The following is a 27,490-nucleotide window of genomic DNA, read 5'->3' on the forward strand; positions in this document are numbered from 1 at the left end:
TGCATCCGGGCGCTGGCAGCGGGGGGCACGGCCGAGTCTCAGGGTCCCGGGTCCCACCGGGAAATGTGCTCCTCAGCTGGAAAGGAAGCCGGACAGAGTGAGGGTCAGTGGCAGCCCGGGCAGTCCTAGGATGGGGACCTTTCTGCAGTTGGTCCTGAAATGGCTATGCTCCCACGTGGAACTCCAGACCTTTCCAGCAGGTGCCGCTGGGGGCGGGTTCTGGGCCACGTTTCCCCTCTGTTCCCCGCCACAGTTCACCAGGCTCTAGGGAATCAGGGAGCACTGGTGAACCCAACAGGTCCCTAAGTAGCAGCTTCGGTGACAGGGGGAAAGGGACCGTGGAGACATCCCTGGCCAGGCTGTTTTCCCAGTCCGCCGCAGGGACGTGCTTCGTGAGGCCGGGCTTCTCTCTCGTCCCCGGGCCTCAGGGGCCCGCAGGGACCACGGAGCGCCGAGCAGGACTTCCCCGGTGGCCCTGCGTGCTCAGACACTTTGCGGGTCTGTGACCTGGACACCCCAGCCCCTGGAGCGGGCCAGCAGGGGCCAGAAGAGGGGAGCTGTGAGGGGGCCCTCACCGAACTGGCAGATGTAACGGTTTCGGGTTTTGCAGCGCTGGTCGTTCCAGTTGAAGGCGGCGGACGCCTGTAACTCCACACAGTTGCCGAAACTGCCAGGCCGAGATGCTGGGTGCTCAGCGTGGGGCAATGAAACTAGGCTTCCATCTTCCACGCCAGCAGGCCCCCCTGTGTCTAAGAGCCCCGTCCCACAGATGGGGCCTCCGGGAGCCAGACCCACCCCCCCAGCTCCCACGCCTGCTCCCCAGGCCTCAGCCGCTCTTCTCAGGAAGAGGGGTGGAGGGACCGCTGAGGGCACAGTGGATGAAGCCTTTTGGGGTTCCCGCTCCTCTGTGTGAGCCTGTGGAGGCCAGGGTGTGCCTCAACTCAGCACCGTGTCTCACCCAGCCGGGCCCAGACTTCCTGGGCACCGGGGGAGGCCCAGGCCCTCAGGGGGCTCAGCCAGGCAGCGGGCTGGGTGGAGGTTCTTCAGTGGAGCTTCTTCAGTTCTTCAGGCTCAGCAAAGGGCCCAGGTGACAGAGGGAGCCCAGGGGAGGGAGGGCACCCCGGACTCACCCCTGGTTGTCAGGCTGCCCGAAGGCGAAACTGGTGAAGGACTGGTGCTCCCCTGTGGTCCAGCGGAAGGAGTCCTTGGTGGTCTTGTAGGTGAGCCCTGGACCATGGCAACTAAGGTTGGTCCACCACCCGGGGCCCCACTCAGAGCCCAGGTTCCCCGAGAGGAGCGCCCTGAGCTTGGAGCCTGCTGCCTCATGCCCTTTCGGCTGCCAGCCCTTAATCCCCTTCCTAGCTCTTCTAGCCCCTGGTGACTCTCCTTCTCCCTCCCTTCTGTGCTCTCCCCAGGGAAGGAGGTTGCCAGTCCCCTTCTGGGCCCCCAGCCCCCACAGCACCCTTACTGTCTGCTGGTGGGTTTTCACTACGCAGATTCCTGCACCCCCAGCCAGGCACTCACCAATCCAGAAGTTTCTGGTCTCAAAGTCGCTGTCAGTCACCTCGTTGGTGGTCTCCAGGCGGCCCAGGTAGAAGGCGAGGATGTCCTGCACTTTCTGGCTCTCAATCTGCGCTAGCACCCCGCCCTTTCCCTGTAACCCCCACTCCATGTCACACTGGCAGGGCCCCAGAGCTCAGGCCAGCCCGTCCCGCCACAGCCAGGGATGCCCTCTCCCCCACCCCACAGCTTCCTGCTTCGCAGCGCATCGGGGTCCCCCTTCCTCTCCCCTGCCTTCGTCTTCTCTCTCTGGGCCTGGGGGCCCTGCCCTGGGGAGGCTTTTGTTTCATGTATTCAGTGTCCTGAATACATTGGAATCGGTTGCCAACATTAATACATCGAGAGATCCCAGTGAAAATCTGAATTTCTGATTCTCTTGAAAAATCCCAAGTTCTAGCCTCCCTGAACTCGGCTACCTGCCTGGCAGCCAGCAGCTTAGAGCTGAATCAGGACGGCTCCTTAGAGGGGGGTTGGGTGGGGCCTCCCGCCCTGGGTCCCTCAGCTCATTCAGTGAACTTCCTGGCTTCCATGGGCCTCTGACTTTGTGACCCCTGCTTTATGGTAATGACCAGAGTCAGGGCAGGAGAAATCGAAGGAACCATCTCTTAGTCCATGGTTCCTCCATGAAGACCCTCGCTTGAGACCCTGGGGGGGGGGTCCCTGGGAAGGCAGGGGTCCACCGTCACCTGGCATTTCATCTTGGCTCCATAGTAGGTGTCTGCCTCCGAAGACACCAGGAAGCAGTCTCCATCGATCCTCAGGTCACAAGTGTGGAAGGGAAAGTGCACCTTGGCTGGGGACAGGGGAGCCTGACTAGGCGTGGGGGGGGGCCTCAGACCCATCACGCCTTCCACCCTGCCAGGGAGCTAAGCTCAAGAAGCCCCTTCTTGGAGCACTGGCTGTTATGCACAAACAATGAGTCATGGAACACTACATCAAAAACGAATGATGTAATGTATGGTGATTAACATAACAATAAAAAATTAAAAAAACAAAAGAAGCCCCTTCTTCTGGCCACCCTCTCCAAGCTGGAGGGTGGGTGGGAGTCGGTGGGGTGTTGGGGAATGTGTTAACATCCAGCTTGCTCTCGCGTAACAACAAAAACAAAAAAGATTTGTGGCATTTGCCAATTTCTGTGGTGTGAATACCCCCACCGTGGCTGGTTTCAAGCTACCAAGCGTGATGTGACTGAACAGGGAGCCGGGAAGACATGTGCCCCGTGGGTTCCCGTGCGCCGGTCTGAGCCGGATGCAGCACCCTGGTGCGGGGCTCCCGGGGCGTGGCCTGGCTCATCATCGGGGGACCTCGGGGGAGGACTTACTGGCACACTGGGCTCCCCCATAGCCGACATCACAGACGCAGGAACACTCCTCCTCCCGGAACCGGCCATGCACGCACCGCACGCTGCACCGCACTGCCCGGGGTGGGGGGCGGGTGGAGGGAGAGGACGGAGCTCAGCCTGCAGCCCCCAGACCCCGTGCTGCCCCTCACAGGCCTCGCAGTGTGGGGAATGGCCAACCGTGACAAGAAAGACCCTCAAGGACGGAACCCCAGCAGGGCTTCCGACTGCTGCTATGCTTGGGGTCTGGTTTGATCTTCATTGTAGAGAGAAGAACATTGGGGTTTGGGGGGGTGACCTGCCTGTGGTCCCAGAACTGGGAGGGGGAGAGTGGGACCAGAGTCGACTTCTAGATCGTGATAATGTCCTCCTTCCGCCATCCGAGGGCCTCAAGGCCAAAGCTGATTCCACTTTGAATCCCCTACACGGCTCAGGGTCCGGCAGGTGCTCAGGCTGGTGGTTGAATGACTATATGCGGTGTTCAGCAAGTACCTCCGGACTCTCTCCACGCACTCTCAGCGGGTGCCACGGGTGCCACACGGCCTCTGGACACACCACGCTAGAATGTGTGTCCCTCCTCACCCCTGCGGCTGCCTGCCTGGGCCTTGGCCTGGGCTTCACTCACGGGGCCCCCGGGCAGTTGTGACCTGGAGCTCCGGGTGCCTCCTCACCTTGGCAGTATCTGCCTGTGTAGCCGGGGGGACAACGGCAGTGGCAGGTGCTGATGTTGAGATGGCCACGGTTCCGGCAGCTCATGCGACATGGGTTCCTGGGGACCTCTGGTCAGATGAGGATGAACTCTGAGAGGGGGCCCTCCTTCAGGCGGGCCAGGCGGCTGCCTCCCCAGGTGCCAAGGGCCAGGGCTTCGAGGACAGTCCCAGTGGGTGCTGCCACCCTCCATGAGGCTCCCCACATCGCGCTCTCTCGTAGCCGCTGCCCCAGCAGGAGGCAGGCAGGGTGGGGCGCTTACCACAGAGCCCCCCTGCGTGGTCCCAGGCTTTGAAGCAGCCGGAGACACTGGCCGTGCAGAGCGAACACCAGGAGCCCTTCTTATAGGGGACGATTGTCTTCCCGTTTACCTCCCAGTTGCCTCTGTGAGAGCAAGCACCAGAGGGCTGCAAGGGCAGGGGTGGGCCTTGCCGTCGGCCCCACCGGCCCCTTCAGCTCCTTCTGGCCCACCCAGGGAGTCAGGGAGCTGGGGGAGATGGGGAGATGTCCTAGGAAAGGACAGATAGCCTCCAAACTAATACGAATACTCCGTTCTTCCACCAGGCAAAGCAGAATGGTGCTGCCAAGGAGGGGCCACATTCGGCTTGGCTGGAATCTCGGGGGCTGCCCACTTCCACACCCTCTCCCTTTCCTCCTTCCCTCTCCCTGTGAGGGTGCAGACCCAGGGGTGAAGGCCTTTGAGGGGGTGGCTGAGCGTTCTACCCTGGGTGAAAGTGTCCCCCACCCCACAGCCCAGTGGTGGACGGTAGGGTAGCTGCTGTGGTGGGGGCTTACCCGGGAGAGTAGGCACAGACGAAGGCTTCCGTCTCTGCCTGGGCCCCAGAGCACTGATGCCGCCCACAGCCCAGCTGGCTCGACGTGGCCCACACGAGCTGCAGGAGACACGGTGGCTCAGAAACCCTATCACGGGCCACCCCCACTCCCAGTCTGGGGGCCGACAACACTGATGATGTTTGCCTGGGGAGGGGAGACACAGCCTCTGCCCCAAACAAGGCAGACAGACCTCCCTTGGGGCCTCAGGAGCAGTGGCTGTGCTGGGCAGAGCTATGAGGACAGGCAGGGAGAGCCCAGGAAGGCTTTCTGGGTGGGGGGAGCGGAGAGGTTTGGATCAGCAGATATCTGAGGAAAGGAGAGAACTGTGGCTGGGAGGGAGAGTGGCAAAAGAACGTCTTGGACGTCAAAGGCCTTGCAACAGATCGCACACGTGGCTACAACCCTTCCCTCCCTACAGCCCACTCTTAAAGGTGCCTTTGTATTTCTTTGCAATAAGAGGAGGACTCTCTTTTCCAGCCTTGAATCATGCTGGGCCTGTGGCTTGCAGTGGCCAACAGGATGCAGCAGAAGTGATATTGAGCTGGGGGTGCCTGGGTGGCACAGTCGGTTAAGCTTCCAACTCTTGGTTTCGGCTCAGGTCATGATTTCAAAGTTGTGAGATCGAGCCCTGTGTCAAGCTCCAGGCTCAGGGCAGAGTGTGCTTGGGATTCTCTGCTTCTCCTTCTGCCCCTCCCACAGCTAGTGCGTGTGTGTGCGCGTGTGCCCGCGTGCGTGCGCTCTCTCTCTCTCTCAAATAAATAAATAAAATAAAGTCATTTAAAAAAAAATGATATTGAGCTGATTTTGAACCTAGGGCTGGAGACCCCACAGGCAGAAGTGAGCCAGCTGAGGTGAGCCCACCAGACAGCCCGCTCCCAGCCCACACAGTGGCTGACCACACTCGCTCATGGGCCCAGCAAAGACCAGAAGAACCTCCCCACTGGGCCCAGCCCAAATTGCCAACCTACAGAATCATAGGATGCTAAACTTTGGGGTAGTGTGTCATGCAACAAAAGCTAACAGGTACAGGTCTCTGATAGTATTCAACACTTGGACTGAAAATCTTAAAATCAGGGACAGCTTGGAAACAGCATAGTCAGTACAGGGGACCCTAGGCACCGCCCCACAGGGGGATGGGTGTTCCTGAGGGGAATAGTTAGGCAAACTCCTGCAGCACTCAAAAGGACAGCTGTGCAGTAGGGAGACACGGACATATGTACTCAGTAATTAGAGAACGTATGTTCTCTTTAGGAATGCGTGAAACTTATGCAAACATTGACCCCTCACTTAACCGCAAAGCAAGATTCAAGAAAAACCAAAGGAACAATATCCCATGGGCTGCATTCTATAAATTCAATGCAATAAAATCTCAAGCAAATAACTTAGAAGTAAGGAAAGGTTGGGGCGCCTGGGTGGCTCAGTTGGTTAAGCATCTGACTCTTAATTTCATCTCAGGTCATGATCTCAGGGTCTTGGGATCAAGCCCCATGTCAGGCGCTGCGCTCAGCGGGGAGTCTGCTGGAGAATTTCTCTCTCCCTCTGCCCCTCCCCCTGCCCCCCCTCAAATAATAATTAAAAAAAGAAGTAAAGGGGCACCTGGGTGGCTCAGTCAGTTAAGCATCTGCCATAGACTCAGGTCATGATCCCAGGGTCCTGGGATCGAATATAAAAAAATAATAGAGTAAATGAATAAAGTAAAGGAAAGTAAATAATGGGGGCACCCCGTCAAAATACATAAACTTAAAAAAGTAAGTAAATAATAAAGATAAGAGCAGAAATTAAAAAAAAAAAGAAAAAGGATAAAAACAACCAAAAGCTGCTTTGTTAAAATAGATACACCTCTGGGAAGACTGGTAAAGAATGAAAGAGAGAAGGTGCAAATAAAAAAAGCTGATAAGTTTAAAAGGACCTATAGCTACAAACACAGGAAATTTTTTTTTTTTTTTAGATTTTATGTATTTATTTATTTGTCCGAGAGAGAGCAAGAGAGCGAGCAAGATTGCACAAGCAGGGGGAGCGGCAGGCAGAGGGAGAAGCCAGCTCCCCGCCGAGCAGGGAGCCCGACGCGGGACTCGATCCCAGGACCCTGGGATCACGACCTGAGCCGAAGACATGCTTAACCGACTGAGCCACCCAGGCGCCCCTAGTTGCTGGTTTTTTTCTTAAGAGATGAGAGCAAATAAAGTTAAACATTTTCTAAATGTAGGTGGTGAGTAAAAGGGGGTCCATTACTAGATTTATGTTTAAAATAGTTCATACTTAGAGCTGAAAAAAGGAAAAGTCTACAAATTGTTGGAAGAGTAGCCACCAGTGTGGAGACGACCTGTTGCCCTTCTGAGCTGACCCCGGGGGCCTGGGGGCCAGCGCCACAGCCTCACCTGAGTGTAGTGGCTGCAGGTGGCGTTGCGGGCGCACTGGGCTGCCGCGTGGCTGTACCAACGCCCCTCTGCGAACCACAGGCCCACCACGCCGACGAAAGACGCCGAGCCCGCGGGCAGCAGCTGCACGTTCCAGCCCACCTGCTGCGTGGCCCGAGGTGCTGACGCAGGGTTCCGGGCTGGGGCACCGCAGACGGCCGCCCTGGCCTGAGCCCATCGGGCCAGGCTCTCACTCCAGTCCTGGGGGCCGCACAAGAGAGATGTCAGCAGGGACCTTTGGGCCAGGCCTTAGTGATCCCACTCCCTCCTCCACCCCCGGGTGCAGGGGTCATGCCGAGAGCACTGGACGGGAAGTCTTGTTTCGCCCACTTCACCCCGGGGCCAGGGAAGGTCAAACCTGGCCTGCAAGGAGCTCTCGGAGATGTGTTGGTAAAAGCACCAGCGAGGTCTGGGCACCTGACCCGGAGCCTGGCTCTAGCCGGACTGAGAGCTGCCATCCTCCTGACCCCAGTGTGGGCACCCTTCGGTCCTGCCCTAGGCACCACCCCACAAGGGGATGGGTGTTCCTGAGCAGTGCCAGCCTGGGCGATGGGATGGGCTTCTGTGGTAGATTTTTCTGTCTGGTAATGTGAGCCCGGGGCAGGGCCCAAGCCATTCAAACTGGTTTTGTGTTTGCTGTTAGGTACAGCTGGCTCTAGCCATTGTCAGGAAGGCTTGGTTGCTTCCATCTAGCTTTTCTTTGATGCGGAAGGCCTCAGCAGCCAGGCTGCTTTGTCTTGTCCTGCCCCCCTACATGGCCTTGCATGGGGTGCCAACGGGGAAGCAGGGCCAGAGAGGCTCCTGGCCTCAGGGCTTTGGCCCCAGCCAGCACCGTTCGCTGGAGTGGCCCTGATATTCTGTCTCCATCCACACACCAGCAGACCTGCCCTTATACCCCCATGGCCACCCAGTCGTCCCCCCTCTTCAATCAGGGGCTCAGCAATCAAGAAGACTTGGGTCACCCCATCACCATGCCCTGGGCCAGCCCAGCCAGCTCACCCCAGCTGTGTGGCCTCTAGCAGTGCCCTAATCTCCATGAGACTCAGCATCCTCATCTGTGAAATGGGGACAGTAAGGTGCCTGGAGGGTAAGATTGTTGTGCAGATTCATAGGGTACGGGGGGCAGAGTGCTGTGCTCACGGCCTGACCCACCGTGGGCTGGATGGCTGTTCGGATTGTACCTCTGACAAGGGCTGGAGCTGGAGCAGTGGGGACTGCTTGGGGGGGCCCCTTGGCAGCCCTGCACCACCCTAAGAGGCTTAGCCTCCACTGGGTAAAAGCCCTAGAGGCCCACAGAGGTGAGAGAGGCTGAGAGGTGAGGCTCCGTTCTCATCTCATCTTTTATGAAATGCTGATTTCTAAGACTTTGGCCAAAGGTGCGTGAAAATCATCGACACCGATGACCCAATGAGCGGGAGCACCTCTACGCCAGGGACTTGAGCTGGGAGCATGAGGCATGGGCAATGGGAGCCAGGACCTGGGCCTGAGGAGAGGCAGAGCTTCTACAGAGCAGGGAAAGGGGGAGAAGCAACCCCTTCCTGCCGGCCCGCCCCACCCCCACCTCCTGGGAAACTGACCCGAGAGCTCTCAAGGTCACCACCACTGAGCCAGCCTGGAGGAGTTTATGGGAGGCAGCCATGAGGAACCCTGCCCACCCCCACACGATCCTGCCCTCACCCCGGGGCCTGTTAGCATGTGCTGGGGCAGCGTTTCTGGGCCCTAGGATGATACCACCAACCCTGCAGGTCCTACCCCAGCCCCCAGAGAAGGAGCAGGGACCTTGGAGGGGCCCCTCCTAGTCACCCAGATAAACCCTGAAGAAGCACTGCGTCCTGGTCACACTTAAGCCCCCTCCCTCAAGCAGGATGCTTCTCCCTCCCAGTCTTCTGCCCCTCTGATCTTGCTGGGACTCCTTTGTGGAGCTCCTCTTTCCTGCGGGGCTCCTTCCATGTCTTCTGGTCTCCAGGGCAACGGGATGGGATGTGAGGAAAGGCCAAAGGACTGTCCTTCTGGGAAGCAGGCCGCTGCAGAGCCCTAGCAACAAGGCACGGTCCCCCCAGTGGGCAGGGTGACTGGCTGCTCCCCGGCCCTGCCCAGGCGGAAGGGCGCCTGCCACCTGCATGGCCTCCTGAGCCCTCTTCGGGGTTGCCCCTCCGGCTACCCCCTCGGCGAGCCTGCCTTGGGGTACTCACCATTCTCTGCATGTTGGCTGCGGGGGGGTGCACCCGGCTGCGCAGACGGTTATGCACGGAGAGGAGCAGGAACGCCTCCTTACTGCTCAGGGCTGGGGCGGGCGGGAGACAAGGCCAGGCCCCCTGTACAGCAGGACCTGGGCTCCCCCCGGGTGACCCTGGCTGATGGGGCAGGGGTCGCCATGGCAAGCTCAGAGGGCAGCCCTGCCCTTAATGAGCAAGAGCTGACATGGCATGGGGGGATGGGGGGCCTATGGGAGACAGAGAGCTGAGGGGCTGGGAGAGAGGCAGGTGTACAGGGACCCTTGAGCTGGGGGCTGGGCTAACAGGAGAGAGGGGGGGCCATGGGCTGCGTGTGTGGAGGGGGCAGTCCTGGGGCCCCCAGCTACAGACTCTGGGCTGGTATTCCTCCTTGACCCCCAAGCCCGGGTCCACTCCCCTTCTTCCTGCTCCCCAGTCCCAGCCTCCCCCATCCATCTTGGTTCCCTGGGCTACCAGGTGGTGGCGGGGGTGGGGGTGGGGGCTCTGTAAACCACACTAGCCTGCCCAGGGCTCAGGCCTGGGCACTGGCTTCCAGAAGGCCCCTGGCACCGATCTGCGGTGCTCATAGCTGTTCCGCGTCGTTCCTCACCCAGGGGCCCCCTACCTCCAGGTGTTAGAGCCTGATCCTCCTGCAGCGGGAGTAGCCGCGCCTCTGTCCAGGCCGTGCCAAGGAGGGCCAGCGCCAGGAGCACGGGCAGGAGGCCGGGCCGGTGGCCCCCCAGCCTGGCGGAGGGCTCTGGCCACAACATGGGCCTGTTGGGCGCTCCGGGTGTGGCCTGGCTCAGCCGTCCTGCTTGCTTCCCAGGCTAGATAGAACTACTCACAATCTCAAGGAGGCAGGCTGGACTGGCAGACAAAAGGGGGAGGCTGGTGTGAATAATCGGTGTGTCCAAAAAGCCTCCTGTCGGCACTGGCATGAAGAGACAGCCAGCTCCACTCCCAGGGCTCACTCCCTCCTCCAGCCGAGGGCCTGGCCGGCAGCCCTGCCCACAACAACCAACCGAGCAGTGTGCACTGACCCTGTGGCCCCTGCTAATCATTGCAGGATTATTAGAGCCCTCGGGGAGCCCTGGGAGACCCCGCTGATTGGCCCACAGACATTCCAGGGCGGCGGATTAGCAAATGATGGCCGTTCCCTGGCTGGGACAGTGTCCTTCAGGCCCACCGGCAGCTTCTAGGCCCAGGCCCAGGGCCAGGCCTGGGGCAGGCAGGCAAGAACTGGGCAAGACCCCAGGGGAGTTCTTCCCTTTCTTGGGAAGCTTGTCCCAACCCCCAGCCATGAATTAAACATAGGCGGATGGTAACCACATACCAAGCAGGTACCACCGTTGGGTGGGGGCCCTGGGGGTTGGGTTTGTAGGGGAGTGGGCTAGCACTGCACTTGTAGGAGGAAAAGAGTGCCTTCAGGCTCGGGGCAGTTTCTGTCTGGGCAGTGGGGGGGAGCTGGGCCCCAGCCCCAGAGGCCTCCGCATCCCCCACATGTCTGCAGGCCAGTGGAGGGCCGGGCGAGCAGAGGAGAGCACGTGATGCCCTTGGCTGACTGGAGTCCTGCTGGGACCAAGTCGGACTCTAGACAGTCAGGCAGCACATTGCCGTGATGCTCTGGGGCCTGGCTGAGACCTACATGATCCGATCCCACCAGAATACAATGAAACAGACCTGCACGGTGGCCCACGATTCTTAGAAAAGACGAGGCTATCCTGCAGGATCGCCAAATGCCCACACCCCCCCACCCTGCCCCTCAGGGCAAATCGAAGTTTATTCACCCACCACAAAGGATAGCCTCAGAAGCCAACTCCTTCCTCCTTCTGGAGTTTCTGTGACCTTTGACCTCTAGGCCAGCACCATCTCAGAGCCAGGTGTCACCTACCAGGAAACTGCTGAGATGCAAGTGGGCTTGGCTTTCTAGGCAGAAACACTGATGGAAAGTGGGTATTGTCATGGGAATGGGGGAGGGGGCGGGGGCAGGGCCAGGCACAAGGACCCCTAAGCTGGTCTGGGGTTGTGTGTCCCCCCACACAATACCCCAGGGCCTCGGGAGTTTCTTCTCCCTCCAACGGATGGCCAGACAATTTCAGATTCAACCTGCCTGGGTCCTAGCAATGCTTAATAACAGTGACCTTTCTCTGCAGAGTTCACAAACCACGCATGTGGCTTCACCAAATTGTCGCAACGACCCTGGGCGTAGCAGAGATGCTCTGCCCATTTTGTAGATGAGGAAGCTAGGCTTGCTGGGTCTAAGGGACTTGCCTCAGGTCACCTGGTGAATACAGGGTGTGTCCCAGCGAATTCAGGCTTTCTGTCTTCACATTCCTAGACACTGGTGCAAATCTGTTCTCACCTACGTCGTGGCCCTAGGAGTTCTCTTTCCCTCTCTCTCTGCCCTTCCCGTTCATGCTCTCTCTCTCTCTCTCTAAAATAAGAAAGAAAGAAATCTTAAAAAAAATAAAAAAGTGGCTCACTGAGCTCATACAATTTTGCTGAGCTCCCAGGTACATCCTGGAATAAATTTACATCAAGCCCAGGTCCTTAGTAAACAGGTCATGATAAGTTCAGTTAAAAGGCATTAGCCTTAGTGGCACTTGGGGACTCGAGCCCAGCTTTTGTCATAAGCATCTGCTGAACAGACCCTTTGCTCCTCGAGCATCATGACTCTCATTCCCTTTGGATCACTCAGTGTTGCCCATCTCCCCACCGTCTCCCACCCCCTAAGGTGCCAGGCCATGCAGCGCACCTTGCAAGGGTAAGAAAAGCAGCTGTCGTGCTCTGAAAATTGTGCTCTGAGCCAAGTATTTTATCCACATTATTTGAGTCTTGCCAAAAATGAAAGAAAGAAAGAAGGAAGGAAGGAAGGAAGGAAAGAAGGAAGAAAAGGTGTCATTGCCCATTTTACAAGCAAGTAGATAGAGGCTACGATGATTAACTTTATGCGTCAACATGGCTAGGGCAGGGTGCCCAGATGTTTGGTCAAGCACGAGTCTGGGTATTCTTGTGAAAGTATTCTCTAGATGTGATTAACATTGAAACCAGTTGACTGGTTAAAGCAGATCACCCGCTGTAACGTGGGTGGGGCTCAAGCGTTCACTTCAAGGTCTCAAGAAAAGGACTAAGGTCTCCAGAGGAAAAAGGAATTATGCCCCCTCGACATCAATGATTCCTGGGCTTCCCACCCTGCCTGCCTGCCCTGCATTTCAGACTTGCCCGCCACCAAATCCTTAAGACAAATCTCTCTGTATATACACACATCCTCTATGGCCCTCTCTCTCTTTCTCTATAGTCTCTGTTGTTGACAACTACAGAGGGGGCTCGGGAAAGGTAACGTCTCGGTGTCATACTCCAAGGGGGAGGCAGTGCGGGCATTCGGACCCAGGCCAGGTCAGCTCCAAAGTCACGTTCTTAACCAAACAGGACCACGGCCCTTCCACCCTGGACTCTAGGGGACTGAGTCAGCGGATGCCCCAGATCCAAGTGTCTGAGGTGCCTAAATCCACAGACCCCTCCAGGTGAGGACAGCGGGAGGGAAAGGGCACATCCCTTTTTTCTTTCCTTCTTCTTTTTTTTAATATTTTATTTATATATTTGACAGAGAGAGACATAGCCAGAGAGGGAGCACAAGCAGGGGGAGTAGGAGAGGGAGAAGCAGGCTTCCCCGCGGAGCAGGGAGCCCGATGTGGGGCTCGATCCCAGGACCCCGGGGTCATGACCTGAGCCGAAGGCAGACGCTTAACGACTGAGCCACCCAGGCGCCGGAGGGCACATCCCTTTTTTCGAGGCTGCCCAAAGGAGCCTCTCCTCAGCCCCTCCTGAGTCACGGGGACCACATGGGGTGTCACCTCTCAGGGGGAGATTTGATTAGTCTGATTTGGGTTTCTAGTTCATCCTGACAACCCACACTCCAGATGCAGGGCTGGGAGGCCCCAGGAACCCTCATTCGTAGGTCACGGCGCCACCTACTGGTCCATTGGAGGGCCAGCTGCAGTAACCGAACGCCCCCTGCTCTCTGTGGCCAGGACATCATCCCCATTTTACAGATTGGCAAACAGAGCTTTTGCTCGCCACTTTCCCCCATTCGCTCGATCATGTGCTAGATGCCAGGCACGATACCAGATGCTGGGGGTTCAGAGAAGCCGGTCCTCCACGGAGGGACTGACAGAACGAGTAGGGGAAAGAACCAGCAAAGACAGAGGTGGAAAGAGTAGAGTGGGCACCCCAAAGGGAGGCCAGTTGTCGTGGGAAGGAAAGGCTTCCCCGGGGAGATGCTGGTGATGGTGGGCTGAGGTTTTGAAATTCTGGAGGCGTCTGCCAGGCTGATGGGAGGGGCCATGGGGGATCATTTGATTCTCAAGTCAGGACTCTTCCCCAAGCACAGGAGGACAGGTGCCGGGAAGGGCATCTTAGCGAGCAGAAGATGTGTTTGGCGGAGCGGGACTTGAGAGCAGGGTGTGAGATGGGATCAGTCGCACACGGGGGGCAAATGGGCCAGGACTCGGGCCCCAGCCTCGCACACAGATGGCCCCAGAGCCCCCTGGGGCACCTCCGCCGGTCTCACCATGGAGACCGTGCTCCGCCACGCTAAGGAGTCTGAACACGTCTCCCCAGCAACGGGGAGTCCCGAGGAGCTGTTAGGTTAAGCCAGTGAGTGAAATGATCTGACGTGCGTGGGGAAGGCAACCCTGCCGAGTGGGGATGGGGTGACACCAGAAGCAGGGATCACCCTTGTAGGGATGATCATCGCAGCAGGGGATGCCAACCCTCTGACCTCCAGCAGCGGGGGTGAGGAACGAGAGGCCAGGAGAGACGAGAGATCTGGGGGCACAGACTCGGTTGAGCTGGGCGATGAACTAGAGGTACAGGGAGAAGCCAGGGGGGTGACCAGATGACGCCCCGGCTTGGGGCTCGGTTGACGGTTCGTGGATGTGAAATAAAAGGAGACTTGGAAGACAGGATGACGAGGTTGTTCCTGACATGTTAGCCCGTGGGAGTCCCACCTGTAGCTGCTGGAACATTGCTTGGATGAGCGGAATAGAGACCGGTGACTCCAAGTTGGCAGTGAGTGGAGAAGTCCTCAAGGGGATGAGGCCGTGATGGCATCATTCCTACAAGGCTACACTGTCAGAGACCCCGTACTTGAGCTGCACAAGGCGGCATACAAACCAGCCCGAGACCTGGTGCCTTCCACCAGCATTTCGCCTCGTGCTTAGGGGCCTGCGGTGACTACGGTTTGGCTGGGCAGCCGATTTAGGCTGCGGGTCAGTGGGCTTTGCTTCAGGTCGGGGTCCCATCTGTTTCCCGTGTCTGTCGCTCATGCCGCGTGATCCTCCGAGATACGGTGGCTACTCAGGGCACCATCTAATGACGACAGCAGCGCCCAGGAGGGCTGGTGACCACGCACGTTTCGCCTGAAGGCCTCGGTCGCGCCCCCTGCACACCGTGGCGGCTGCCTAGCTTCTAAAGCAAGGTCCCAGCATGGCTGACGCCAACCAACACGACAGGGCGAGAGCTATGCTCCAAGCCGGTCATGCGCTGCAAGCTCACGGGGCAGACGAACGAGGGACTGAAAATGTCCAGTGTACCACAGCCAGGGAGCGCCTCCCTGTTACACTGTGTGCTCTTCCCTCGCTCCCTGTCCCCAGCCTCAAATGGCCTCCTGGCCCCCTGCCCTGTGCTATAATGCAGCACCTTTGGGTCCATTTCCACATCTTCCCCCAAGCTGTGTGATCCTGGAAACGTCATGTTCCTTCTGAGTCTACATCATCTGCTAAAACCTCACCTCCTGAGACTGTCATAAAGATTACATGGGATGATGTGTAAGAAACACCCTGTCCTGCTCAGGGACCAGCGAAAGTCCTCCCTAACCCACAGATCTCTCAACGACTACCATGTGTCCTGCGGACTCTTAAACCGTCGGCATCCAGTGGTTTCGAGACGCAAGAGAAGTGGCTGGAAGTCTCTGGAGAAATACTGATCAGATTTCCAGCCCCGTTGATTCCAATTCACGTGGAGGGGATTGCTTTAGGTGCCCCAGACGATTCTAAGGCACCCCCACTGGCGTCTAGCACATGCTCAGCTCTTACTCGACTAGTTCACCGGTTTCGTGGGTTAAAGACTCAGGTGTGAGTCCTCGTAACCTTCGGGAGGAGGAACGGAGGCTCTCCGTCCCCAGCCACGCCACCACTGCATGGACGGTGGCGTAGTGCCCACCTGTGTCTGCCGTACGTGGGTGTCCAGACTCCGTTTCACACTCTGCTAACACAGATGCGAACGGTTTTATGTACCACGTTTAGCCTTTGTGATGGCAAATACGACACACAGCCACTAGAGATGAAGAACGTTTCACAAGTAGCCACGGCCAGAGTAATGAACATGTCTGTTTATTCACTTACAAACCTGGTAGCGTGAAAAGAACATCTTAATTAAAATCCGGCTTGATAGAAATACAGGGCACGATGTCACTACCGCCCTCGTGGACTCAGAAATGCTGGTCGCTCTGGGTGCCTAAGATCAGCAGGGCTCCCGAGAAAGATCCCATCCCCTAAAGTGCCTCAAACGTCCTCAGGACCTCGTGCTGTCGCCACCCAGGGACGGGAAGGGGCTGAGCGAACCGCACACTTACAGAGGTAAATAAGGAGTTACGGCCCTGTACAATCATTACAATGGCATTTCCCAGATCCCAAGAGTAGACCCGAGAGTGAAGGGAGAACTGTGCTGCTAGAAACCCTTTGACTGAAAGAAGCTGCAGAAAGGCGTTTGATCTGGGGACGGGAGACTCTGGGAGGAGGATGGGAACCCTCAGAATGAGTGAAGTCACTTTCTTTTTCTCTTTCCTGTCTACACCCACCATGGGACATTCTGGGATAAGGCACGAGAACCCGGCTTGGAGAAGAGAGGTGCTCCCAGGTGCAGTTCTTGGTGCGCAAAGGATCGAAAGATCCTGGCAGAGATCTTTTGAAAGAGATGCCAGAAATACCCTCCCCACCCCTTGTACTTTCTGTCCTTGAGAGACAGAAAACCAACAAGGCAGAAGGTTTGCAAAGGTGAATCCAAACATCAGGCGAATAAAGTCCTACCGGGACATGTGTGATTGTGCATGGGATGCTCTTCTCTGTGAAGTATCGTACAGGAAACCACTCCGACCTTTCACGGACAAGGAGTAGCCAAAAAAGATTAAAATATCCAGTCCTCTTGAAGAATAGTGCAGTTGGTGGGTATGAGAGCCTACAAAGTACAAGAATCAACGTTGACAAGAAAAGGAGGCTTAGGACATTGCAGAGAGAAGAACAACAGTGGTGGTTGAGGGAAGCAGGGAGAAATCTGTACAGCTTGTTCAGCACTCACTGCTTGTCCACAGAACGGGACGAACACCTTAATGATCACTTTACTTCACCCACCGTTTCCTACCGACAGCGAGGTTTCTCCCAAATTCATAAGCCTGCAAATGGCATAGGTCAAGCTGCTCATCAGGGAAGCCTGTGAAGGTTTTCTCCCCAAATTGCCACGTCTGGGCATCAGGAAAAGACTTCCCCAGGTATACACCTCAGATGAGTTCGTCTATGTCCTTTTTTTTTTTTAAGATTTTTTTTATTTGACAGAGAGAGAGAGAGAGAGAGAGAGGGAACACAAGTGGGGGGAGTGGGAGAGGGAGAAGCAGGCTTCCCGCCGAGCAGGGAGCCCGATGCGGGGCTCGATCCCAGGACCCTGGGATCATGCCCTGAGCCGAAGGCAGTCGCTTAACCAACTGAGCCACCCAGGCGCCCCTATCTCCTCTTCTGTATGGGCAGTCAGGTGACACCAATTAGCCGAAACATTAAAGTATTTCTCTAGCACAGAAGCCCGGAACGTCTTAAACTTTCACGTATCGGACTAGCCAGAGAGGACTTTCTGTCCTCAGGCAGGCCGAACTCACGTGCCCTGCATCGTGTGAGTTAACTGGCGATCGCGTCTGGGGTAGAAAGTATGCAGCTTGGGGGCCGGCGTGGTGCCACAGGGGTCCCCGGAGCTTTCTTGCCACTCGCGAATGGAAGAAGCCCTCTCTTTCTTGTGCACTGCTGAATCCCATCGCCCAGTACGGTGCCTGGCCAAAAGAGGCCATAAGGAGACAAGATGGGCTTGTGTGGTGGTGAGGAGGGCCTGGATTCAACGAAAGGGAAACGAGAGCGTGGCGCAACCTGCAGGGGCCGCTGTACCCTCCGAACGCTCTCCATTCAAAGAGCTAGTGACTGGACGACGCGCCAAGCAGGGCTGCACGTGCCGGGAACGCAGCCGTGCCTACGACTGAGGTTCTGTCGAGAGAGGGCAGGGCTTGCAACTGGCGGGAAAGGCAGTCCAACCAACGCAGACTGTACAGGGTGACGAGTTCCACAAGGGAAAGAAAACGGGGCCGCTGACAGTAAGGGAGGGCTGGACCGGGGCCTTCTCAGAAGACGGACTGGCATTTCCTCGGCCCAGACAAGCCAGGAAGGCGCAGAGTGACGACCGGCCCAGAGCTCAGGGCCTCTAAATCCCGCCTCCCAGGTCGGGCCAGGCCCGCGGAGCGGATTTCAGTCGCGCTCCGCTAGAGCCTCGCCCAGGAGGAGCCGAGCGCCTGCGGGTCCAAGACGCCCTTTGGCGCCCTGGACCAGAGTGGCTCTGAGCCGCGACCCACTCGGGGACGGAAGTGGGAACGCGCCTGGAGGGCAGAGCGAAGCCCCGCGCTCCCCACAGCACGGCACGGCGAGCGGCCCACCGCGGACGTCCCGGCTCCACCTGCAGAGGTCAACCGGGCCGGACCCCGCGGCTGCCGCCCAGAGGCCCGGGGCGGGGCCTCGCGACACCCAAACAAGCCCCACGTGGCAGGGGCGGGGCCGCCGCGGGGACGTCACGGCGCGCGCGTGCGCGGGAGCGATCTGGCGCCGGCGTACCCTTGTGGGGCCCGTAAAGCGCGGAAGGTCGCGGTCCCCGGCTTTCCCCGGAACTTTTTGCTCCCTCCGCCCCGCCCCTTTCCCTTCCCCGTTCCCCGCGTTCTGGCGCCGGGACCCCCCAACCCCCGCAGCTGTTGTGGCTGCTGCCCCGCTGCCGCCGGGGTGCTGCTGACCGCGGAGCCCGCGGGGGCCCGTCAGGTAAGGAAGACAGCTGCGGGGCCGCTCTGGCCTCCCCTCCGCGCGCGTCCCCGCGTCCCCCGTTCCTCTCTGGTCTCCCTCGGGGGTGGTCCCGTCCGCCCCTCGTTTCGCGTCGCTTGCGCCGAGTCGCCTGGGGACTCCGGCGGCCCGGGCCGAGAGGGGTCCGCCTCGTCTCTGTCAGCCTGTCCGCGGTTGCGCTCCGTCCGGCCGAGGTGGTCCGGGCCTCGGAGACCCGTGCCCGGCCGCCCCGGGGCCTGCGCACCGGCTCCTCAGGGGGCGTCCGCCGGCTCAGGCCGACGTCCAGAGCGGCCGGGGTGACCTCGCTTCGGGCTCCCGGTCTCGGGCAAGCCCCTAGCGCGCATGAGGCGGGTCTCGCCCGGTCTTCCTCCACTGCGGGTGCGGTTGCTTTCCCGCCTGGAGACGTGCGGTCCGCCTGTGCCTCCCTCACTTGTAAGACCGCTGCAGAGTGCGGCGGCCGAGTTACGGGGAAGAGTGTAGGCCCAGGGCCGTGAGCCGACTTCGTGATGTGTGACCACTCGGGACCGATGTGAAGGACACTGAGATTAGATTCGGGCATCTACAAGTGCAGTTTGCCGGTGTGTGTAAGCGTGACGTACGGGGCCGCGGGGGGAAGGAGGAGGGGAGCCAGCGCTAGCGATTTGTCTTAATTTCTTCAACTTGTCTGATCAGCTGGTGGCACTTGTTGAGAATTACACACCCAGGACCAAGCAGGATCCACTCTCCAGAGAAGGAGCGTGGGCTAAATGTGCTGCTGGCTCTTGTGCTGAGGCAGGTGTGGGAAATGTTGTTAATCGCTCTCCACCCGCCGGGCTTCCTAGTCCCCAGCGGCCCGGTTGTGCACACGCTGTGACCATACAGAGGAGCAGCTCAGAGGGACCTGGAGCTGCCCTCTTGTTCATGTTGGTGGAAGCGGATGGGAGCATACCTAGTCCCGATATCGAGGTTGCTTGGCAGATACTTTTCTTCTCAGCAGAAAAGACTGTAGGGTCATCTTAGCTTTTAAAACATGTAATTTATTTTTGGGGCCCCTGGCTTGTTTAGTCGGAAGAGCATGTGACTCTTGATCATGAGTTCCAGCCCGAATGGGGTGTAGAGATTACTTAAAACTTAACATGTATATATTTAGGTGTGTGTGTTTATTTTAAATGTGGTTACGACTTTTATTTCTTTGTTTTTGACATCTTCAGTTTCTTGTCTACCGACTTTCCCTTCTCTGCCGGCAAACTTTGCCTTGGTTTTGCTGCCAAACCTACTTGGGTACTCTGGTGCCTTCCTTTCTTTGTTTGCATCCACTTTAAATCCTTTTCTGTTCTTGTTTGCCCTCACCTCTTCAGTGACTCTTTGAAGGTCATGTTGCACACAGGGTCACAAATCCTTTTCTTGGTTCTTATCACCCTAGGCTTTTTTTTTTTTAATCACCCTAAGTTTTTAACATTGTTTATTCCATCTTGAGCCTCAACTGTTGTCATGTGTCTTCTGCTACATTTGCAGTTCCTTTTATCCTGCCAGGGGCTGTGTCCTCACAAGTACCCTTTCTTTACTCATCTGATGTTGTTTGAAAGGTAGGAGGGAGGAAAGATCCCAGGGCAGACTCCGGTGCCAGCCCGGCAGGGTTTGACTCCTGGCTCTGCCCCTCACCGGCATTAGAGAAGCTCGGATGAGTTACTTCTCTGTGCCTCAGCTTCGTCAAGTGTAGGAAAGAAACTTTAGTGTCTACCTCGTAGGGTTGTGAGCCTTAAGTCCCTTGTAGGCATGAAGCGGCATCTGGCCGACTGTAACTGCCTATGAAGATACTACCATTTTCTTTTTTAAAGAATTCTTATACGTGATTTAGATATCCCCTCAAATCTGAGGGCTAGCCTTGAGATCCCAGAGTCCTCACTGAACTTTCCCCCCTCTCGTGTGTTCTCTCCTCGCAGCCGTTCGGCAATGTGTATTTCCTAGGTGCCTCCCCTGAATGCTGGGAAAACCATGATCAAGTTATATAATTGGTCTCAGCTCCCAGAGAGCTCCATCATAATAGGAGACTAAAAAGGACCACTTACTGAGTGCTGCTTAGGTGCCCGTTGCCATGTTTTTCCTTCCTGTCTGACCGAGTGTTTGTAGCAACCGTGTGAGGTGGGTAGTCCTAGCTCACCTTATGGATGAGGAGCCCAAGGCACAGGGATGTGGCATAACTTGCTGAAAGAGCTAATGAGAGGTGGGGGGAGGTTTTCCAACCCACGGCTGTCTACCTCTCTCTCAAGCCTACATTCTCAGCAGGGTGGTTGTGCTGTTTCCCTGATTGGCGAACAGACCGTGACACAGTCCGGGAAGCTCTGTGCTGGGAGAAGTGCAGGGTGTGATGGGAGAACATAGAAGAGTCACCTGACCCCGTGTTAGGGGAGAGGAGGTCTGGTAAGATGTCAGATATGCTGAGAGCTGAGGCAGTTACCTTTGGGTGGGGGAGAGTGGCAGGAACTATACTGTTAGGTTTAGAGGAACAGCGTGCCCAGATCCCGGAGGTTTCGGAATCCTGTCCTGTTTGAGGAGTCAATTACAGGTGGTTGCGTGTGGCTCCAGAGAAAGAGAGCAGAGATAAGAAACGAGAGCCAGGGAGTGAAGGATCTTGCCCTTCCTGTGAAGGAGATTGCCTTTTCCTGAGGACATCAGAAAATCATTGAAGGGTTTTAGGCAGGGGCGTGAAACACGATTTGCCTTTGAGAAGACTGGCTCTGAGTCCTGTGTAAGGACTGTGGGGTGTTGGGGAGAACGGTGTACAGAAGCCCCAGAAGTCCCGGGAGGAAGCCTCTGCAGTAATCTGAGCAAGGGTGGCGGCCTGTACTCAGGTAGCTGCAGTGGGAATGGGGAGAAGTGGGAATGAGGGAAACGTGGCTGTGGAATTGTTAGTCCTCGCTGGTTGGCTGCGTAGAGGAGAGGAGAAAGGAGGAGCCCAGGGTAACACCCAGGGTTCTCGAATATGGTGTCACTGGGGGACACAGAAGTGGAGCAGATTTGGAGATTGAGGAGGATGGGTTTCCCTGTCGGAGGTGCCCAGTTTGACCTTCGGGAGCCCAAGTGGACATGCGATTGTTCTGCTTAGAGGTACAGACGCAAAGGTCGAGGCCGCTGTGGGGTGGGCTCTCGGTCACGGTAGGCAGTGAAATCCCCCTGGAGAGTGGTGGCCCGAGGGGAGAAGCTGGTCCCAGAGCACCGTGAGGGACATGGACTCGGAAGGACGGGCCGGGGAGAGAAGCCAGCGAAGACGTGACCAGGGTGGTGGGAGTCAGGATAAAAACCGGGAAAGAGGGTGTGAGTAGCGGGAGCCATGGGCGATGTGCAGTGCTGTGGAGAGGATGTGAGGTGGGGCCGGTGTCCCCGGAAGTTGGCGACGTGAGCCTTCTTGGTGAGAGCAGCGTTCCTGGCTTGGCGGGCAGAAGCCCGACCGCTCTGGGTTCAGGACAGACTGGAAACGGGGAAAAGGGGACAGATCATGTAGGAAGCCCTTTCCTGAAGGTATTTGTCAAGTGAAAAGACAGGCTGTGAGATCACATTAAGAGTCAGTTCTGGGGGCGCCTGGGTGGCTCAGTTGGTTAAGAGACTGCCTTCGGCTCGGGTCATGATCCCAGGGTCCTGGGATCGAGCCCCGCGTCGGGCTCCCTGCTCGGCGGGAAGCCTGCTTTTCCCTCTCCCACTCCCCCTGCTTGTGTTTCCTCTCTCGCTGTGTCTGTGTCAAATAAATAAATAAAATCTTTAAAAAAAAAAAAAAAAGTCCGTTCTGGCTTGACGGCCGGCAGACTCTGCGGTCACTGAGGAGTGAGGAAAGAAGGACACGGGACAGGCGGCGGCACTCAGGTGGGCAGCAGGGCAGCACATCGGGACTGGTAATTTTGTATGATGGGAAATCATCGTTTTAAATTTTATTTATTTACTTGAGAGAGAGAAGGAGCGCAGGTATGTGCGTGCGTGCCTGTGCGTGGGGGAAGGGGCAGAGGGAGAGAGAATCCCGACGTGGGGCTCGATCCCCCCGACACCGAGACCACGACCTGCGCCAAAGCCAGGAGTTGGATATTCAGGCGCCCTGATGGGAAGTTATTACTGCCTCCTATGTTTGTGCTTTTTGCCAAGACCATAGTTTTTACCATTTAGAATTTTTAAAATGACGCTACTCGAAGACAGTTATGGAGCTTTTGTTCTGTTTCTCGGGTGGGTGGGGAGGACTTGAGCATATGAAAACGCCGAGGGTCAGAGCGGAGCACCGAAGGTACGCGGGAGAGGAGCTGGGTCCCAGGGAAGGAGGGAGAGGGGTCTTGTGGCTCTTGTGGGGCGACGAACTCCTGACCCTCTCAGGGAAGGAGAGATGGTTGTAGATGCAAGTGGGATTATCGGTGGAGTTTCAGGGGATGCGATGAGACAGGTTATCTGCTTTGAAGGGAGGAAGAGAGGGGGTGGGGTCCGAGGTTGGGAGAGGAGGAGCGTTGTGGGTTCAGAACCCGAATGTAGACAGACATCTGCCTGAGGCTGAACCCGCAGTGGCCTCGGGGCTAGGCAGGGGGTGCCTGCTAGCCTGAGCCCCAAAGGAACTGGGCCTTTTCGCGTGTGACCAAGCAGTAATAGTTCTGAAGGAAGGAGGAGGAGGATACTCGCCCCCCCCACCCCCCGCGTGGCGAGCTCAGTCGAGTGGGGCTGGCCGTGTGGCGGTGGCCGCTCCCTCAGAAGAGCTGCATCCCGGTGGGGACAGGTGAGACAGTACTGGCGAAGGGCCGGGTGCTTAACTCTGGGAGGGATGTGCTGGAGGGCACGGTGGAGAGGTCTGGAGGGGAGGACCGCAGAGAGAGAGATGGAGGGAGGGACAGAAATTAGTCACGTGGAGACGAGGTTGCAGGAAGAAGCTTCTGTCTTGAGACCCTTGGACAGGGACCGAGGGTGTGAGGCCTGGTGACTACCGCCAGGTGGCCGAGTCATCGGCCCTGGTTGGGTGGGATTTATCCTGGGACGCGGTGTAGGCCTTGCTCGGTCTCCGTCCTGAGATGCTGTGTGGTGATGGACGGGCACCCACACCTTGGCCTTGGACAAGTTGGGCTGTTTGGGGCCCGCCGTGGGGGGCCCGCGCTGGTAGTGGCATGCCGCTGGGCACACTGTCTGCCGGGGCTCTCCTCTGAAGTCCCCCCTCTCCCCACGCTCGGTGACCCTGCCGTCTCCTGGCAGGTCTGTCTGCGGTTTCCCGAACAGGCCTCTGCTTTGCCGGGAGAGTAATTCTCCCTGGGCCCGATCCCGTACCCTTTCCCTTCTCTGCCTTAGGATGCTAGTTGTCTCGTAGACACGTGTGCTCGGTCACAGCATGTGACACCCGAGGGTGCGGGAGAAGCCCAGCTGGACTAACCCTCCCCTGCTTCCGGGAGGAGGCCTGCCGGTCCTTGAGTCTCCCTCCAGCCCGTGGCCTGTGCAGACCCGGCGCACGCTGTCCGTCACTGCGGCTTTGGGTCCTCTCTCTCTCTCTTCTCTTCCAGGACCTCGTTCTTTGTCACCACCTCTCCTTCCGGACCCACCTCTTTCCCCTTTACTGGCCCTTCCTGCCAGCCGTGAAACAGTCTCCACGGCCCGTGCCTTTATAGACCAAGAACCTTGCTCTGCTCCCATTATTTTCTTGCTGCTGCCTGGTTTTTCCACTCCCTTCGGAGCAGAAAGTGAAGGAGTGGTCTGCACTCCCTCATCTCCTCGCTCTGCAGCTTGCTCTGGTCCGGATTTCATCCCGAGCACTCTCCTGGGAATGTTCTCTTTGGGGACACCAAGGACCTCTGTTGTCAAGTCCCAGCGGGCGGACCCTTGGCCGTCCTGCTGCACCCCCGGGCACCCTCCGTAGCGAACCGCTTCTTAAAACCCTTTCCTCTCTCTCTTCTCGGACACCGCTGCCCAGTTCTCTTTCTGCCTTGCCGCGGCTCCTTCTTGGTCTGTTGCACCACCTCTGTTTGTCCGGATGCTCTGTGCGTCTGCCCAGCGCTCTGTCCTCTGTCCGGTACTTTCTTTCTCTTCCCAAGCTGTATCTGCTGGGGAGCCTCAGGGCTCTTCTTGTTCCTTGGCGTGCCGGGTCTCGGATACCCCACGTGTTCCCCTGGCTGCCGGCCTGGATGTCCAGCTGCTGCCTGGCCTTTTCCCGTGCGTGCCCGCCCGGCGTCTTGCACTTGACCTCTCAGAGGGGAACGTTCGCTTGTCTGTGCACCCGCGCCTTCACCCCTTCACAGCCTCCCTCTCGCTCCCTCTCCTTCCCCGCCTCCCTCCCCATCCCTAGCCCTTCACACTGTAGTAAGTGGCACCAGTTGCTTACCCCAGAAACTCTGCCATCATCCTTATCTCTCCCCTTGCCCCATTTTAACATCCCGTTTGTTGGCAAGTCAGTTCCGTCATTTCACCTCCAGAACCACCCAGCCGTGGCTTTGACTCCACTGCCACCGCCCGGGTCTCAGCCCCCAGGCCCTCCCTCTAGGACTACCGCAGCAGCTGCCTGGCCCTGCCTTTCCTCTCGTTCTCCAGCCCACTCCCCGCCGCCGTGGAGCCTGACTGATCTTGGAAAAGCATATCCGATCATTTCATTCCGCCGCTTTAGTATTTTCCTTTGCACTCGGAGCAGAATCCCAGCTCGTCACGATGGCGTCCAAGCGCTGTGTGTCCTTGCTTTCTGCCTCCCTCTCCGGCCTTGTCTTGGGTCCTCTCCGCCTCACTCCTCATGCTGTGGGCACACTGGCCTCCCTTCTGTGCTTGGACTCTGCAGGGTCGGCCTCCCCTCGGGGCCTTTGCACGTGCCTGCGCCTCTGTCCGGAAGACGCATCCAGCTGATTCCTGGTCACCGTCAGGTCTCTTCTCCGATGTCCCCTTCTTCCCGACCATCCTAGTTTACATATGCCTTCGGGTATTCCAGCACACTGGCCTTGTTCCTTGTTTTATCTGTGTCTGGGCCGCCCCTGCCATAGGCGCCCTCACACACACTCAGACATCCGCTCCCTCTCTGTGTCTCTAATGAAAGGTGCATAAAGGCAAGCCCCCCCCCTCGTTGTCCCCTGCTGTCTCTCCAGCTGGCAGAGCGTCTGGAACTGCGCAGGGCCTCACACATTGGCCGAGAGCATGATTAGCGTTCTTTGGGGCCTCCTCTCCCTTCCTCAGTAATCCTGTGCCCTGAGTACAGTGGAATGAAATCTGGTTGCTTTCTCCGTCTAGTGTGCATGTCGGGGGTCTCCGCCGTAGCCGAGTGAGAGCGCACCGCCGAGCTGCTGGCAGACGTGATGTCTTACCGGTTGCTGTCGGTGGTCCGAAGACAAAGGACCGGCCGAGGATGGCAGAACTGGTCGTCGGGGAGGAGCGGCGCGTCGGCTGCCGAGGCGCATTCTGTCACCCTGCCTGCCCAGGCGCAGGTGGTCATCTGTGGTGGTGGGATCATGGGCACATCCGTGGCCTATCACCTCTCCAAGATGGGGTGGAAGGATATTGTCCTTCTGGAGCAGGGCAGGTAAGGACCAGCCTGCGTGGGCTCCCCTCAGCCCCTCCCCTCCCGGTGATGTTGTCCCGCCGGTAGCTAAGCTGACTGGCGCCAAGTCGCAGGACAAGAACCACAGACAGGCCACATCCCCTGGACGCGGTTTTGCGATGCGAACCGCCCGTGTTTTCCGGCTTGGACAGAGGTGGCTGATTTCTAGCACACCCAGGTCTCTAGAGAGGGTGCGTTTCATTCCAGGGTCACGGCACACCGCGCCGTCTTGTCCTCTTCGTTGTAGTCACACAGCGACATCAAGCCCGCGGCTCAGGAGCTTCCTCTGTGAGCCGAGATGAAACTGGCTGCCTCCTGCCTGATCTCTGTTCCTTTTCCCCGTTGAACTCACTCACTTGAGAGCGGTGGTAGATTCACAGAACGAACGTGAAGGTAGTGCAGCGGTCTGTAGGCCTGGGTCCCGTGTGCACCTCGGAGGAACATCTTCGGGTGGGATCAACTAGAAATGCAGTGAATCCATGTGGATACCTTAGTATTAACTGAAGTTCATGCTCTGTTCAGGTTGTTTCACTTTTCCCCTAATGTCCCTTTTCTGTTCTATTGCCTACCAGAAATCGGATGACCTTTAACACGTCCTTTGTATTTATTTCTGAATAGGCAATACATGTACACGAGTCAGATTGAAAATTGTAAAAGAGTGTGTACAGGGAAAAGTCTGCCTCCCACCCCTGACTTCTAGCTGGAACGTTCCCTCGCTGGAGGCAAGTTAAGTTCCTTGTGTATCGTTCCAGATACTCCCCGAGTCATTATATGAGCAAATCTGTATCGGTCAGTTTGTATGTGTGTACCCGGGTATTCGTTTATTATTTTTTTCTCTTTTCTATACAAGTTGGTAGCAAACCTTAAACAGTGTCCCTCCCCTTGCTTTTTTCATTAGGGTTGTTCCGTATTGTTGCATAAAAGCTTTCTCTCGTTCCTTTTTTAATGGCCGTGTAGAGTATCCCATTGTAGAGGGGACCTCCAGCCTGTTCAGTCCCGCTCATGTCGGTGGATACGTAGGCTGCTTCCATCTTTTGATATGACAGACGATGCTGTAGTGAGGATCTTTGAACTAGTTGCATTCACAGCTGTGGGAGTGTACCTGATAGCATTTTGGATGCATCCTGCAGGCTGGCTGCTGGCTCTACGAGGTTCTGTGCTGGTATCCTGAGCACCGCCAGGCACTTGACCATCGAGCAGAAGATGGCAGACTATTCCAACAAACTCTACCACCAGTTAGAGCAAGAGACGGGGATCCAGACAGGTAAGCAGGTAATCCGCCATGTACTGGTCCGCCTGTGCCCCAGACTCTGGTGCTCCGTGCCGTGTGTGGCCCGACGCCACGTCGGCCTGCCAATCTGGTAGTCAGGGCTCGGGTCTTAGGCCGGCCTCTGCCAGTCGCCAGGGTCTGTCCTGGGGCAAGTCTGTTAGCGTGTTGGGCTGTCTCCAGTTTCCCTACCCGCCGAGAGGATTCCGTCCTTACCCCAGATCCTTTCCAGCGCCTGTCATTCTCAGGATAGGAAAGGCTTCCCGGGCCATCTCCTATTATTTCACTCACTGAAGTCTAGCAAGTGGCCACGCTTGGCTCCTGAACGAAGAAGCCAAGGACATGCTTCCGTTTCGGTGCTTGATGGTGAAATTGTGGTCCGACCCGCCGCATTTCACCTCACCAGTTGCTCTGAAGGCCTCTTCTGACTGAGAAGCTGAAACAGAGGTTACCCCTTATGCGTGTCAGCAAGGGAAAAGAACCCAGGGAATCGTGAGCTCCGTACGACCGGAGCAGG

General features: G+C 57.5%; 2 protein-coding genes across 5 annotated transcripts in view; one reads left to right on the forward strand and one right to left on the reverse strand.

Annotated features, from left to right (window-relative positions):
• Positions 1-38: 38 nt before the first annotated feature.
• LOC114199136 (C-type lectin domain family 18 member A) lies at positions 39-9,841 on the reverse strand. Its single transcript, XM_088027143.1, has 12 exons — positions 9,697-9,841; positions 9,051-9,142; positions 6,820-7,059; positions 4,403-4,500; positions 3,870-3,991; positions 3,571-3,678; positions 2,882-2,974; positions 2,247-2,353; positions 1,525-1,654; positions 1,131-1,227; positions 576-667; positions 39-76 (listed from the first exon to the last, which is right to left on the reverse strand). The coding sequence occupies exons 1-12, from the start codon at positions 9,839-9,841 to the stop codon at positions 39-41; spliced, it is 1,362 nt and encodes a 453-aa protein (XP_087883269.1).
• An 8,150-nt stretch (positions 9,842-17,991) lies between these two features.
• Positions 17,992-27,490, forward strand: part of PDPR (pyruvate dehydrogenase phosphatase regulatory subunit) — a 33,515-nt gene continuing 24,016 nt past the window's right edge. For 2 of the 4 annotated variants that reach the window (XM_088027484.1, XM_028092966.2), the window contains exons 1-3: positions 17,992-18,187; positions 25,400-25,688; positions 26,837-26,970. In XM_088027484.1, coding sequence (XP_087883610.1) covers positions 25,465-25,688; positions 26,837-26,970 — 358 coding nt within the window. In that variant the 5' untranslated portion in view covers positions 17,992-18,187; positions 25,400-25,464. Of the gene's footprint in view, positions 18,188-25,399; positions 25,689-25,913; positions 26,100-26,324; positions 26,429-26,836; positions 26,971-27,490 lie in introns of those variants that run through there. The other 2 variants (XM_088027485.1, XM_088027486.1) reach the window with 2 other exon arrangements.

This window comes from Eumetopias jubatus, unplaced genomic scaffold, assembly GCF_037043125.1.
Source record: "Eumetopias jubatus isolate StellerSeaLion01/CBP00866 unplaced genomic scaffold, mEumJub1_p1.0 scaffold_10, whole genome shotgun sequence".
Classification (NCBI taxonomy): Eukaryota; Metazoa; Chordata; class Mammalia; order Carnivora; family Otariidae; genus Eumetopias; species Eumetopias jubatus.